Source organism: Ciconia boyciana, chromosome 1 (genome assembly GCF_034638445.1).
Source record: "Ciconia boyciana chromosome 1, ASM3463844v1, whole genome shotgun sequence".
Taxonomy (NCBI): domain Eukaryota; kingdom Metazoa; phylum Chordata; class Aves; order Ciconiiformes; family Ciconiidae; genus Ciconia; species Ciconia boyciana.
Window position 1 is genome coordinate 61,465,199 of NC_132934.1, and position 15,509 is coordinate 61,480,707.

The 15,509-nt window shown below is 46.4% G+C and overlaps 1 protein-coding gene across 1 annotated transcript; it reads left to right on the plus strand.

The window, feature by feature from the left end:
* On the plus strand, window positions 1-8,248 carry CKAP4 (cytoskeleton associated protein 4). The gene is made up of 2 exons (XM_072870649.1): window positions 1-459; window positions 5,173-8,248. The coding sequence occupies exons 1-2, from the start codon at window positions 103-105 to the stop codon at window positions 6,502-6,504; spliced, it is 1,689 nt and encodes a 562-aa protein (XP_072726750.1). The 5' UTR covers window positions 1-102; the 3' UTR covers window positions 6,505-8,248.
* Window positions 8,249-15,509: the final 7,261 nt, after the last annotated feature.

Below are 15,509 nucleotides of genomic sequence, written 5' to 3' on the forward strand. Positions count from 1 at the left end.
GCGGCGCTGCCCGGGCCGGCGCCCCCGCCCTCCCTCCATCCCTCCCTCCCTCGCCCGCTCCCGCTGCTCCCGCTCCGCGCACGACGGCGGCGGCGTCCCGCCATGTCGGCCGCCAAGCACCGGGGCCCTAAGGGGGGCAGCCCGCCCGCCGCCGCCGCCAACGATCGGGGCGCGCAGCCCGGCGGCGCCGAGGAGGCGGCGGCGAAGAAGCCGGCGGCGGCGGCTCACGGCCGGGGCGGCAGGGCCGCCGCGGGGGGCGGGGGGGGCCGCTCGGGCGCTGGCCCCCGCCGCGGCTGGGCGCTGCTGCTGGGCGCCGCGGTGGTGCTGGGCGCCGCGCTGCCCGCCGGCTGGTACGTGCGGCAGCTGCGGGAGGAGGTCGGGCGGAGCGCCCGGGAGAGGGAGGCCTCCGGCCGGCAGCGGCAGGAGCTGGCCGCCACCCTGGACGCCGTAGTGCAGAAGGTAGCGCGGCGCCGGGCACCGTCGGGGGGCGGGCGGAGTGCCTCCGGGGCCGCTCCGCGGTGGCGGCGCCGGGAAGGGGCGGGCTGGGGCGCGGGGACCGTCGGGGCGCTCGGCATTACTCGGCGGGGCGGGGGGCAGCAGCCGCCCCTGCTGGAGGGAGGCCGGGGGGGTTCAGTCCTTAAATCAGCAGCCGCGCAGCGCTCGGTAGCCCGGCTTCCGGGAAAGCAAGTGTGTCCCATTCCCCCCCCCTCCGCCTCTCCCCCTCCGTGCTCCCCCCGTAAAGATGCTTTCGTAGCATTAGAGGGACAAATCGAGCCTGCGCCGCGGTCTTCCCCGCGCCTGCAAACGTGGCCTCGGTAAAGCGAGAAATCCCTGGCAGGCAGCGCAGAGCGCGGCCGGGGCGGGGCGGGGCGGGACCCCGCGGCGGGCGGGCGGCGCCCGGGACAGCCCGCAGCGGCGGCCGCAGCCGGCTCTTTGCCCGGCTTGCTCTTCCAGGGCTTGGGCGTGAAGCCATTTTATGTAATGCAGTCAGCACGCTTACGTGTTGGCAGAAGCGCAGACCTGCCGTTTCGAGAGCCTGCTGGCGGTAATTTTATATCTTCGACTCTCGCAAATCATTTAAAACCGAACGTGGCAGATGGGCTGCTCTTTGTCGCCGCGTCGAGCGGGCAGGTGGGCGCGCCAAGGGAGATGGTGCGGCAGCGCGGTTGGACGTGGCAGGATCCTGCCTCGACATCCCTGTGCGCTCTAGTAAAGAAAACCTGTGCCAGCATCGCCGAACAGCAGAGGCTGTGCCAGAAACGCCGCTCCTGCCGTACTCTGCCTTCCACGTTCCTGCCTCTGTCTGAGGGAGTGAGACTTGCCATGTTGGTGGCAGTCCAGGACCGCGGAAGCACTGTGAAGTTGTTGGCAAAGGGTGTGGCTCAAACAAAGCGAAAGAAATACTCATTTCCCTCCTCATTTTTTTCACTCAGGCCTTATTGGCCCCCAAGCTAGAGTTTCACAAGTGGCACTGTCCATCTGGGTATGTCTTAGGGTGCCTAAAACCTTTAAAAAGTGGCATATGTGAAGGCATACCATCAACACATAATCAAGCTCCTGTCTAGGGAGTAGGTAAATTGGTTGGAAAGCAGTATGTAAAGTTACAACTGAGTCAGATCAAAGAAAAGGAAATTCTTGTCCCAGCTTGACTGCTTTCCGCACAGTGAGCTGTGCAGATTCCCTGTATTCCCTGCAAGCTTGGGCCCTGGCCGGTGGCGGGGGGACAGGGCGGTGGGACAGGTGCTGGCAGAGATCCTCCGCCTGTTCCGTGGTGCTCCCGGCAGCGTGGCGGCCTGCACACATGGAGTTTGTAGGGTCAGTCTTGGTGTTTCCTCTCCCTGACAAGCAGGAGGAAAACTCGTATGAGGGGAGAAAAGGGTTGTAAAATGCAGAACTATAGTGTCATTTCTGAAGCTAATTTTAAATCCTGGGGTTTTTACTCACTGATAACTGGGCTGTGATTTGAACTAGCAAGGGTTGTTGTTTTTTCTTGGCTTTTAAGGCACTTTTACAGACTCTTTGTATGAAGGAAGACATTGCAATGGCAGGACATACAGGACATAAGATTACAATACATGAGTATAGAACCCAGATGTATGTGTAATATATAAGCCCTCCCAAGCATAGGAATGGGTACAATTTGCTGCCTCCATCTCTGTGTTGTTGCAGAAAATCCTAGGTGTATGTTACATGTTCTAGGAGAGAGGTGTATACCAGAAGTTTATAAATAGTTTGTTTCAAAGAGAACTGAAACTATTTGCCTGCATATAGCAGATGGCTGATGTTAGACATACAGTAGTGCAAGAATAAAATTCAGGGGAAGAGATCACGCAGAGTTTCGATGTAACCCTTGAAAGCTTTACTTGCTGTGGTTTGGTGTTGTCTTTACAGAAGAATGTACTTGAGGGAGAGGAGACCAGGCTGTATTCATTGCTTTACAAAAGTGTAGGGTCCTGCGTTGTACTTTCGGAGTGCCATCAGCACAGGCTGCTATGTGGAACTGGCTTTCCCCTTCAGTCTTTTACTGCAGAGAGCTCCTGTCAGGAGTAAGCGTTATATAAACTCATCTGCTTTACACATCAGCAGTAGGAGGAGAAAGGAAATGATGTGGAAGTTTAGTCTTTAATATAGCACAATTCTCAGAGAGGCCAAGGTCGTTTGGTGTTTGAACACAAGATAGTATGACCAGTTACAGAAGACTTAGTTGTTAGCTATAGACATATTTTTATGTGCTATTTATGATGCTAAACCTTTCAAGGGCTATGGTTTCAAACCTTAACCAGCCATGAACACCAAACAGGCAAACTCACGTGTAGGTGCACACACAAACCAACTGTGTAATGAATATGAACTATTACTTTGAAGTTGTGAGTTTTACCCCTCTCATGCAAGGGGTTTGATTTGGGCCCTGGTGGCTCTTGGTTAGGACAGATCAGATTAGAAGCTGGTCTAATCTGAAGACCATTTTATTATATCAGAGCTCTCTGATCTTCAAGTGGCTGGCCCAGCTGGAAGTATAGGAGAATAGCTTCAAGTTACACCATGAGCATTGCCCAAATGCAGTGGAGGAGCAGGTATAAAGTACTTCCACTGCAGGGGTGGGATGGCTCTCTGTCAAACCTACAGCAGTGGAGACCTCCTGGCCCTCTGGAGAGTTCTCCTGGGCATTTCTGATGCCTTTTCTTAGACTAACATTTGAAGATGGTTAATTGCGAATATGAATTCAGTGATTTGGTTGGAATGTGTCAAAGAAAAATAAATTCTGTCATAAGAGGGGGAGGGAGGAGAACTTTCCTGTGTTCTCCTTCTAGATTTCTGAAGTCCATTTATAGTGATAGAGAAAAAGCTCTATGTGGAAAAAATCGGAATGAATGACAGCTAAGACGTAATGAAAATGAGGTTGGTAAGTCAGTGTAATGGCTGGTGTCCTGCTGCAATACATATGGTAGTACTACCTGCTCCCCCACCCAGCTCATTTCTAGTTTGGTATGTGAGCACTAGAGAATACAATTATAGGAATGGAAAGTCATTACAAACCTTTTTACATAAGAGGAGGGAAAAGGAAGTAATCTTTATGGGTATCCTTCAAACTGCGGGGATCTGTTGGAGCAAGGGCAAGTCTTGTGGCCAAACTCTCCAGTCCTTCCACAGTGTAGACTTCCATGAAAACCAAGGAGGATCTGGCCTGGGATTTAGTCTTGCAAAAATATATGTGAATAACTTAATTTCTAATTAGTAAGTCTGTTAGGTCTTTTGAGATTAATTTCTTGGTTCAGAGGCTGACTGGGAACTGCTGGAGCCTCCTTCAGTGAAAAAGGAAAAAAAAAAGGAAGCTCTGTATATTTCTTTCTAAGAACATATAAAATATACTTCCTTCTGTTTATAAAATAAAACCACCCCTCCAGCTGTGTATCTAATCAGTAAACATGGCAGCCCGTGTGGCATGACTGATTAATATACCCCTCAGACACAGGGAGTAGCATGAGGCAAGGCAACATGCATTACTCAGCACTTGCCATACTGCCAAAGCCTTGAGGTATTTTCTACGTGATGGATTCCTGTTGCAGCCAGTGGGAGTTCTTGCATTGCTTTACAAAGTTTAAAAAAATACAACCCACACATGCACAAAATGATTTCTCCACAGTCTTGAGACTGATATTCTGCTTGGCCTCGAAATTAAGTAACATATGCTTCCGCGTTGGTGTGCCTGGGTCTTACATTTAAATGTGAGAGTAAATTAATGTGGTTGCCGCTCACCCCTTGACCTTTTCCCTCTTGCCGCTACTAAAACCAGCTCTAGTTTTTGCAGTTGGGAAGCTTAATAGCATGCCTCATCCAGTGGTAACAACTTTCTGTATTAACCTGAGATAGATGCAAGTCAGTCCACTTGGCAGCTGCTAGGGCTTTGTTCTCTGCCCGTGTCCATACGTGTGCCCCTGTTCACTAAGAGCATGTGGGTGTATGCATGTGTGTGAATAATGGGTTACTAAGTATTTAGAACATTAAAGCCTTTCTGTGGTTTTGTATCTTAAAAAATAGTTAACAAGAAAAATCTGTGTCTCCATTTATGTCTAGGAGCAGCAAAATGTCATGATTACTACTCCCATTCCCTAGCCATTTCCAGCTCCCCTTTCCCCCTATTTTTTCCTGTTACTCTTCCTTGTCTACTTTGAAACTTCTTTCATGTTTAGGAATTGGCCTTGGGTATGATTGCCTGCTAAAGTCTAATCCCAGCTTTTCTGTATTCAGAAGCTGATGCCAGATGTGCTTTAGGGTTTTTTTTCCCCCTCCATTTCCTCCCTTACAGGCTTGTGGCCCATAGAACCAGGAATTGTATAGGGGAGGGATGGCTCAGGGGTCCAGATGCAGACTCTGGAGACTTGAATTTGATTTTCACTGCCACGGATTTCCTGGATCATCTGTGGCAGGTCAGTGAGGCCAAAGATCCTCAGCAGAAGATGTATGTATCTATAGAGCTGTAAGGGTCTAGATGCCGGGCTTTTTGTGCCTCCATATCTGTATGCCATAGGGTCACCTCAGATAGGCAGCATGAAGGATTGTAAGGTGATAATTTCATATGGTAACAAGGGCCATAAGGATCTTGGACACGAAGGGTAAGGATGTAGGTAAGGATGAAATCGTGGGTATTAACCATGTGGATTTCTGTTTTAGGTGCGTTCCCTTCAATCCACATTTGGAGAATTTGAATCCATGATGAAAATTGCTCAGCAGAAGCAGGAGGTTACTGAGAAGGCTGTTAAACAAGGGGAGAGTGAAATAAACCGGATCAGTGAAGTGCTTCAGAAGCTGCAAAATGAAATTTTGAAAGACTTGTCTGATGGCATCCACATGGTGAAGGATGCAAGGGAACGAGACTTCACATCTCTGGAGAACACAGTGGAAGAGAGACTAACAGAGCTAACCAAGTCTATAAATGATAACATTGCTGTATTCACTGAAGTCCAGCAAAGGAGCCAAGATGAAATCAATAATATGAAAGCAAAGGTTGATTCACTAAAAGAGTCAGATGTGTATAAACATGAAATTAAGGTGCTAAAAGATGCTTTTGATGAAATACAAGCGTCACTGAAAACCAAAGAAAAGGACATAGAGACCTTGAAGAGTACAATAGACTCCATGGAGTCTGATGTCTATACTGAAGTGAAAGAGCTAGTCAACCTCAAACAAGAACATGAGAAATTCAAAGAGGCTGCGGACACGGAACACCTTTCATTAAAAGCTTTACAAGAGAAAGTTCTGAGAGCTGAGAATTCTATTATGCAGCTCCCTAGTGACATTAAGAGGCTTGATGAAGATTTACTGCAAGTTAAAGCCAACCTCAACAAATGGGAAGAAAATGAACTCTTCAGAAAAGCATTAGAAACTTTTGGGAAGAACAGTGAAGGACTAGAGTCTCGATTGAGGCACATAGAAGACAGCCTGGAGTCTCTAACTTCTGTCGCTGCTCAAAACAGTGAGAAGTTGCAATCTTTCCTTTCTAAGGAGGCAGAATACGAGAATAAGCTCAGTACCCTAGAACAAAGCATTACTGCTCTTCAGGGGATCTCAGATATGGATGTAACTTCAATCACAGACGCTCTGAAAAATCTTGGTGAATCACAGACCTCACTGTACAATGACATGGAAAACCTGAGGAGAAGCATCAGTGACCTGCCATCCTCCAGTGCTCTTCAGGATGTCCAGAAGCAAATTAGTACTTTGTTGGATCAAGGAAGTCTTCAGACAGGTCAAGCACATTCTGAAGGCTATCTTGAAAAATTTTCTTCTGTGGAAGGCTCTGTAGATGAACTGAGATCTTCTGTCAGCCAGGTTGATTCCGATTTGAAAATGATAAGAACTGCAGTGGATAGTTTAGTCTCCTACTCGGTGAAAATTGAAAATAATGAGAACAACTTGGAGTCTGTGAAGAGCTCAATAGATGACCTGAGGAATGATCTGGAAAGGTTGTTTGTGAAAGTAGAAAAAATACATGAAAAAGTTTAGGCAGCAGTGCTCCTTGTGCAAATAATGGATTAAGGAGAATAGCTTTTGTATGCCCAGTTTTTTACTCTTTTTAAAAGCAATTTGATACCTCCAAAGAGAATAAGAATACTTTAATAATAGAGGCAGTTCTGCTTATTTCCTTTATTTCTCTTTTGTGTAGTGTTTTTTTTTTTTTTTAAGAAAACATGAGTTTAGTTGGGGGTTGAGTTTCTAAGGGCTCATCTTCTCTATAAAGTTGTACCGCTGTAACTGTAGTGGTGTAACTAGGGCACTACAGCCTCGTTAGCATGGGCACATAGGTAATGGCATGAAGGTGTTTCACACTATGACACTAGATATCCCACACAGAAGGGCTACAGCTGTTCTGGTACGAAAAGCATACTGCTGTACACGCTGAGAATTCCACTGGTATGTTTTGGTCTAAGAAACAAATGAACAAAACTACACCCTTATCTTAAACTGTTTAGATGGGTAAACTTAAGCGTGGACCAGGTTTGAAGCAACTCATCCTTCTCTGCAGTTTGGGACTCAGCCATATGGTCAGTGTACCAGGTGTCAGTTGAGCTGTAGTATATTTCTGTGAGTCCTTAATCTGCACCAAGGAGCTAACAAGGGGTTAGCTGAACCCCCCAAAAGGAAGGTTTGAGGTAAGTGGCATTGCCTGGGGCTAAGACCCAAGAGAGGTGTTCCACCACATGGCTGGAAAGATTCATTTTTTGTGATCACAGGCTTCTTTGCCAGCATCTACAGCTGCTGGTGTAGAAGACCAGTGCTTAGAAGGGACATCTGAATGATGGGATTAGTTTCAAGAGCGTACAGTATTATTTCTGTCGTCTTTTTGGGCTGTTTACATGAGGAGGCTGTTGTCTTTTCTGGAAGGCCTCATTTGTCTGTGATACAGGATGTTCTGTACAAATGATCACGAATTTGAATAAGGAAAGAGAAGGACTAAAATTGCACCTCTCATGTTCCACGTATAGCAAGCATGCTAACGATAATGGTACACTCCAAAACACACAAGGGGGAAAATCACCATGAAATCAGCAGAATTGCTTCTAAGGTGTATACATTTCCAAGTTTTCACACAGCTGACAGTGACCTGAACTGTTACATATTCAGGACTTGGTGCCTGATTCTTGTCACCATTGTCACCGGGTGTTTGCCTGGGGCACTGGTAGCAAAGGATCCTTCTAGGAACTGGCTGAGAGTGAGGAAAAAGTATCATAATTCTCTAGATGTTCATTTTCTCATGGAGCTTTCTTGGTTTTCTGTCTTTTCGGAAAGGGTTTCTAATATCCCTCCTTTTAAAGTTTACTTTTGAACTTTATCCAAAGATTTGGTGAAGGGGTCTGCACACAGATACCTTGGAAATAGGTCGTGTGTGTCATGCCCACCTCAGCCTGCACTAGCCAGATCCGTGGCTACATTAGAAGAAGAATTCCTAGAAACAGCACCTCCCAAAGTGGTGTGCTTGTGGGAACAGCGCAGGTGAAAAGGAGTTCTCCTAGGTAAATAAGATACTGAATCATATCTAGTGTTGTTCCCACTGTAAACAGGAAAGAATTGCTGGCACAGAAAGAGGGACCCATGGCATTAAGGTAACTGTTGTCACTGTTGGAACTGCACTGTTCTTTGTTGACTTCTCAAGTTCTTGAACAATGTTGTTTAGGTTACTGTGAAATGAACTGTATGGCTTATTTGCGGTATTTTTAATACATAATAAACATTGGGAATATTCTTTGCACCTTTTTTTGATTGCTGCTTACTTAATGTTGTGTTTCCCAGGATGCTTCCAGTGGGGAACAGGAAAGGGTGTGGGGGAAAAAACATCCCTATACTTGTTCTCAGCTTTCATAGGGGAATGTGGAGGCAGTCTTACCTGTTGTGGTTACAGAGGAACTCTTGAAAACAGAATTTGAGTCAGATCAATGCAGTGGTGTTGACCACCGGGCTCAGAAGCCCAAGATGATGGTTGTGAGGTGTGAAATACGTGATTTATGCAATGAATGCCAGACACTGCCAGCAATGCCTTGGTAAGACTTTCACAATGTCCAAAGCATGTGTAACGGAAATAATGAACAGAATGGATCTCTATAATCTTTCCAAAGTGGCTGCTCCTTTTGCATAGCTTTGGATGCTGCATTGCAAGGCCCATAAACTGATACCATATTCAAGATGGATGCCTGGCTTTCAAAAGTTTGGGAAAGGGTGATTTCAGGAGTATGGGCATCATCATGTCCTGGCAATTCCTGAGGCCAAATTCATAGAGGTAGGTAATCGCTGTTATTAGACTACCTATATGTTCAACAAAAGAGGTGAACACACAAGCCCTTCCATCTAAAAGAGATTCAACATAACCTGGTGATGGGAAGCTGGCCATGAGCACACAGTGGCTTTGGACATGTGATGAAGGAACTTAAAGAGGCTGTAAAGCCAGCAGTGCAGCTGGGCCAAATTGGATCTCAAAGATTAAATGAAAAATTACTAGTTATGCCTCTAGTAACTTAAATTCTATGTCAAACTATTGAAATGACTTATTTCACTAAATAATAATAATTCTCCGTAAATAATAATGTGGCTGGAGGCAGGCCCAGCGGCAAGGATCCCTGGGTGGGCTGGAGGTTCAGCTTTTCTACGTGGCTTGACAGCCTCATCGAACACAAACACTTCCCGATTCCCTCATAAATGCTCAGAGAGCACGTCCTGTCTCCATGCTGCTCTTCACCGTTGTTTTTACACTTTCCAATAAAAGCAGTGGAGAAGGTCTTAAGCAAGACATAGTCTATGCTGCCAATGTTCTTTTACATTATTAGTAGTTCACCGATAACATGCTGTTAAGAGTAACAAATTTCAGCAGAAACTGTCCACCTGATTGATGAGGTATTGATTGAGCCAGTTCATTGTGCCAGCATTTGTCTTCATTTTCAGCTCTCATCTTATACATGGAGAAACTATTATGCTGCGGCACTGTAGACTTGATCATAGTTGGAAGGGCTTGCCCAAATATCTACACTGGCAAACGTGATGGAGATAAATCTTGTGCTGCTGCAGGAACTTCTCCTAGTAGGGCTTCGACCACTGCCTCGAGTGAACTAACCCGTAACAGCAAGAAGAGTTGCTGGTGGCCTAAGTGTGTATGTTAGAGGTTTTATTAAAACATGGATCAGTGATTTAGTCTTTTTGCCATGTTATTGGACAGAACGCAGCTGCAAAGAAGTTAGACGACTACAGGAAAAAAGGCTTTCTGAGATGTACAAACACCACAATAGCCTTAAAACACCCAGCGTGGGCCCTCCGTTCTACTCGGCACTGCCAAGGACACTCTCTATCCAGTTTGGGGCACTTCCGAGCAGCGTGTGGCTGAGCTGGAGGGACGCTCGAAAAGGAAAATGATGATAATGATCAGAGGTAAAATGTTCTAGGGAAAAGAGACTGAACAACTGGGCCTCTTTAGACTTGAAAAAAGCGGAGGGAGGATGGACGGGAAAAGAGGAATGAAAAGTATAAACCACCTTCAAGTACCTGAAAGGCTGTTCGGGAACAAGAACGAAGCCATTTGCTTATTGCGGAGGGGGCGAGGCGCTACAGGCGGGAAGGCCGCAGTGAGGGGCGAGGATGGCGGCGCGGCGCGGCGCGGAGAGGCCGGGCAGCCTCAGACAGGCAAAAGCTTTGCTGGTACCGGAGCGGCCGCCGCTTCTGCCGCTGCCGCAGGCCGGGCAGGGAATCCCGCTGAGGGCGCAGCCCGGGATGCGAGGCACGCTGCAGCCGCCGCGGCGGGGCCGGCGGCGGGGCCGGCAGCGGGGCAGGGCGGCGGGCGGCGGCGGCGGGCGCCCTCCGGTGGCGGCGGCGCGGCGCGACAGCCGGCGGCTCGGGGAGGGCTGTGGGCCTGTCTGCCCGCCCGTCCGTCCGTCTGTCCGACCCACTGGAATGCCTTCCCTGGGCAGGGGCCGGGAAGGGGCCCAGCCTGCCGCCTCCTGCTTGCACGGGCCGGGCGCCAGCTCCCCCCATCTCCCTTCGCCGGGTCCCAGAGCGGCACCCGCTCGTGTGCCCTGTTGCATCCCCTCCTCCCCCCGAGAAAACCTTCATCCAGTGCTGAGCTGATTCTAGAAGCAAGTGCCACTTACTCTGCCCAAGGTAGCCATTTTGCTAATAACTGGTCCCTGGCCCGTTTGTTCTGTCAGCAACTGCTCAGCGTATAGATGTTTAGGGAGGGGGGAGCTGTGGCTGTTTTGGTTTTAATATCGGCTGTATAGGGTATTTAGCACTGTGAGATGCTAACCCTCGTTGGTCCTCTGAGTGCTCGTACATTGCTGCTCCCCTGCCCTTCCTGAGGCATCGTCAGCCTCCGCCAACCATGAGCAGATATGCACGGATATCAGACATGCAGAGTCAGAATATTTACACGCAGGACTTTATTGACACTTATTTGTAAATCTTGGCGTGAGATGGTCAAAAAGCATATAAAGCAAATCCCTTTCCCAAGAAGCCCTTTGGTCTAACACTGACCAAGGATGCTCAAAGAGTAATTCTGCCTTGGAAACCAAACCAAAAAGTATTATTTTCTGCTTGCTCACATAGCAAAACATCTCCAGAATCTCTAGTATACAGTATTTTGCAAGTCCCCAATATATCTTCTCAGGAGTCAATGCTTGCTCATGCACTGAGAAAAGGAACTCAGAAATCTCTTTATAAGAGCAGAGCCTCATGATTCCTGCATTTATAATGCAAATACTAAACCCTGGAGCTATTCAGAGCTAATGCAGCATCACAGTTGTAGCCTGCTATACCTCAGATAAAGAGATCCCTGAACTCTGCTTTTTTTTTTTTTTGGTACTGGAGCTTATGTAGCAGGTGGTTCTTTGGCTGATATGGATACACAAATAATACATCTCAAAATACTTTCCAAGACGATGCTATCTAGATGCTCAGCTTAGCACTGGAGGACAAATCTTTTCTCAAGTGATTCTGATTTCACTGTGAGAGGAATAAAAGCCAAAGAAGCAATTTCTCATTTTGCTCCGTATCCTGTTTAGAAAAAAATAATTTAGATGAAATACTTATTACCCAGTTAACTCCTGCGCCCCACCCTGGTGTCCATCCACAATTCTAGAGGAAGAAGCTAGTTCAAATAAGGCTGTCTTTGTTCCACTCAGAAGAAAGATTATCCTTTGGCACTCTCTAGATGTAAATATGTCACGTTCCTGTGGATAATCCTTTCCTGTCAATGCTGCTTAGGTTGGGGCTGGGATGGAGTCCTACAGTTATGAGTAAGGATGGAAAACATAACAAGCAGAGAAAGAATCAGGGTTACATTGAAACTCTCTTTCAATTTTTTTTTAGTGCGCTTTCAAACAAAATGCTGATAATGTTTTCTTTTCCCCTCCTTTCTCCCTTTTTACTGAACTTCCCATCAATATATACGTCAGGGGGATGCAGAATATGATGTTTAAATATTATTTGCTTTAGGGTAATAATTTGAAGCCACAAGCAAAAACAGGGCTTGAGATGATAGCCACTGCAAAGCCACCTGTTTAGAGAGAGCACTGCAAGAGACACCATCTATATAAATGAGTTGATGTCCTTGTTAGTGGCAGGCAAAACCAAAAGATTGCAGTTCCCAGAGTGTGTTTGGACAGGTCACACTTTGGTGTCACTCAGGCCAAAACACCTTTCTGCCAAGTACTTCCCTGCCCTGGGAACTCAAAATGCTCTGCACATGGGAGCGGGATCCAACCTGCAAGGTGGTCTGCCTGGGAGCCAGAGACCCGGGAAGGGCAGCAGGCTACCTCTGAGCTGTGCAGCCTGGGAAGCCTTGCTCGGATGACCTTTGCGGACTGGTCAAAGTCTGTAAATTGAAAACAGTGAGGTCTTAAAGAAAATTTCCGATCAGATGGGAAACTTAGAAGTTATGGAGAGACAAGGGTCCTGATCCAGAGCCCACTGAGGTCAGTAGCTACACTCCCATTTCCTTTCCTGGTACAAAATCAAGGCCAAAGCACTTAGCCAAAGCCACACTGAAAACGCATAGTATACCCAGCAATGATTTCCAGTACCTAAAGCTCCAAAAATCCTCTCCTTTCCTTCGAGTGCATCAGAGCTGCCTACCAGAACACCTAATAGCTAACAGATCTTCCCATACTGAGAGAGCCTTTCCTTTTTGAAGTCCCCTTCTCAGGGTCTGGACACAGCAGCGTAAGAACATTATCAAAGGAGGTAGTACAGCCTTGTACGGTTTATGGTATAAATGAATATGGTTTATGGTGTTGGGGAAGGAGGCTGGGCCTCAAGCCATATTCACTAGCTATTTCTGTTCAAAAGATTGCAAACATTAACAGTACAGACAGGCCAATGCTCATCATTAAGCTCCAGAGTAAACACGTAACTGAGGGACAACCTTCTTGATGCTATTGTTTCCAGCTGACTGGAGTTTCAGGCAGAGCAGCTATGCTGGTCCACATTCAGCTGATGCCTTCAGAGATCCCATCACAACCCTCAGAGCTAGAAACAAAAGAGACATTGGCTGATCTGAACATAGCGCCCTGAGTGAATGAAACTGTTGTTATTCCTACGTCATGCGTATAATGCCATCACCCAGAGGTTCAAATCCTATCCTAACAGGTGCTGGGTGAGAAGACTTATTTATGCACCTGTCCACCACCAATGCTCTGGGCACCAAACCGCTCTCCCAATGGCATATTTGTATGTGGACCTCCAGCACCCCATTCTGATCGCTTTTGCCTCATCCCCATACCAGATTTCTAACATCATACATTCAGGTCTGAAGATGGTATTGTTCTTAGCACTTTCATTAAGTATTACACATTCTTAGGATGGTTTCTAAGAGAGGGAAAAATCCCTCAGTTCTGTCTAATGTGTTCAACATTTAAAAATAAGATATGCAGGAAAAAGAGCAGCTTTTCCATTCAGGAAGGAGATATTTGTATTGCTAAAAATAGCCCTACTAAGCTTTCGTGAACATGAGATTGATGGCAGGATAATTAACGTTTGCTGGAGTCTGAATCCTTACAGATAATTAACTGAGGAGGTAATAACCTCTTAGACCCATGAAAAATACCTCTGTACTTTAATGCTTTCAGTGATCAAACTGCATTACAGCATCCCAGAAGAATGTCACAGCCTTCCAGTGACTGCAGGTTGGTGGCACGACTGGAAAAAGCCGGGTACCTCCTCCCTAAGTCACTGGGGTTTTAAAGCTGCAGCAGCTGTAGAGACAGCAGGATGACTCCTCATCGCTTCCTTTGGATTCAGGGGAAGCTCCTTTGATTAAGCCAGCCCAGGACATCGTAGACCCTTCAAAATGTATTATCACATATGCACTTTTGGGTTATCCTGTAACAACATGGGGAAAAATTTAGCTGTGGAGCTGTAGGAAGTGAGGGTGCAGGCTACATTTGTCCTTTGTGTCACTGTTCCCTCCCTCCGCTGTACAGTCGCATAAGAGATTACCTGCTCAGAGGAGCTGATCAACCAAAGACAGCAGAGGGACAAAGACGAGGTGTGCTAAAGCAATGCGGCACACAGCAGAGAGACCAACCAGTCCAGGTGGCTGGTGGCAACCCCTGCGCCTGTTACATTTTTATAGTGTTAACTTTTAAGTGTTTCTGCACCTTCCTCTCCCTGTCTTCTGTGGGATCACATCTTTCATGCGATATGATCTGAGGCCTATGGACATGGATAGATCCTTCTCTGTCAATTTCCATAGTAATTGGATGAGTTTTGTGTGGGATAGGGATAGGGGAAGGTGAAGAATTCAGTTACAAAGCAGAATTTACAAGGACCAAATAGAATAGATATCTACTGCTTTCCAGCCTCCAGCCCCATTACATATTTTCCAGGGTTTGGGGAGCTTTATTACTTCATAACTTTTTCCAGGGCAAAGAATCTTCTATTTCTTCTGTCCATTCTTTCAGTATGGACAGGGAATACTTATAATGCAGTTAGCAATAGACAGTGGTATTATTTATTAAATACAACCCTCAAAAATAGTTTTTGGTTCAGGTCACGCAAGAAGATCAAGGACTTTAAGCATTGCAACTAAGTGCTCCAGAAGCACTGGCAGCTCCATAATGCAAGACAGAAATCATGTGTTTGAACTTTCTAGAATTAGTGTATTTTAACCAAAGTCCACAGGAATCACCAAAGGATGCGTGCGGGGTTGCATTTAGATTTCACTCATTTGTTCCTCCGGTTTGGGGGATCACTACTCACATGTAATCTTGCTGTTGTAGTAGAAGCTCTGCAAATACTTTTGGCAGAGAAGTATGTGTCCAATATTAAAGTCTTAGGGTCATGCCCCTTGCAGCATGCATGCTGACTCTCTGCTTAACATGGCTCAGTGATGCAGCTCTTGTGTGTGTGAAGGTCTGTCCCCAAACCGCAAATAGCTGGAGTAAAGGCTGAATCTATCCAAGAATCCTACTACATTGTCCTTTGTTCAGATCCTGATTTCCTTCTCTTTCTTCACAAAGCTCTTCAGCTTCCTTAGGTTTGCTATTTCACATTCATTAGAACTGGTATAATTTACTACTTTACCTATAAAATTAATTCAGTAACAGAGCTGCTGTTTCAAATGGTTGCACAGAGCTAAATCCCTGTTTGTGAAAGTATTTGAACTGTAAAAAGAAGCACATCTATTAAAAAGAGGTTTTGGAGTGCTCTTTATTGTTCCTTTCAATTTCTCTCATGTCACCGTAACAGAAAGTTATCCTCCTCCTGAAGAGCAATGAAATAAATCTAAGTGCTTACAGCCTTCACTGCACAATCCAAGTTCAGGACTAGGTGTGCTTTCTTGTTTTGGCATAAGAGAAGCGAACTGAGAAAAGATGCACTGTAGCAAGTTCAGTGTTTGCGTTTTTGTCTGAACTATTTAGAAGCAGCCAGGTGGTTAGTACAGCCCTGATTTCAACATTTCCTGAACAAAATTTGGAGATAAATGTGTCTCAGGATGATGGCTGAGGCTAGCAATCTGCACTTGCTTCCTGCAA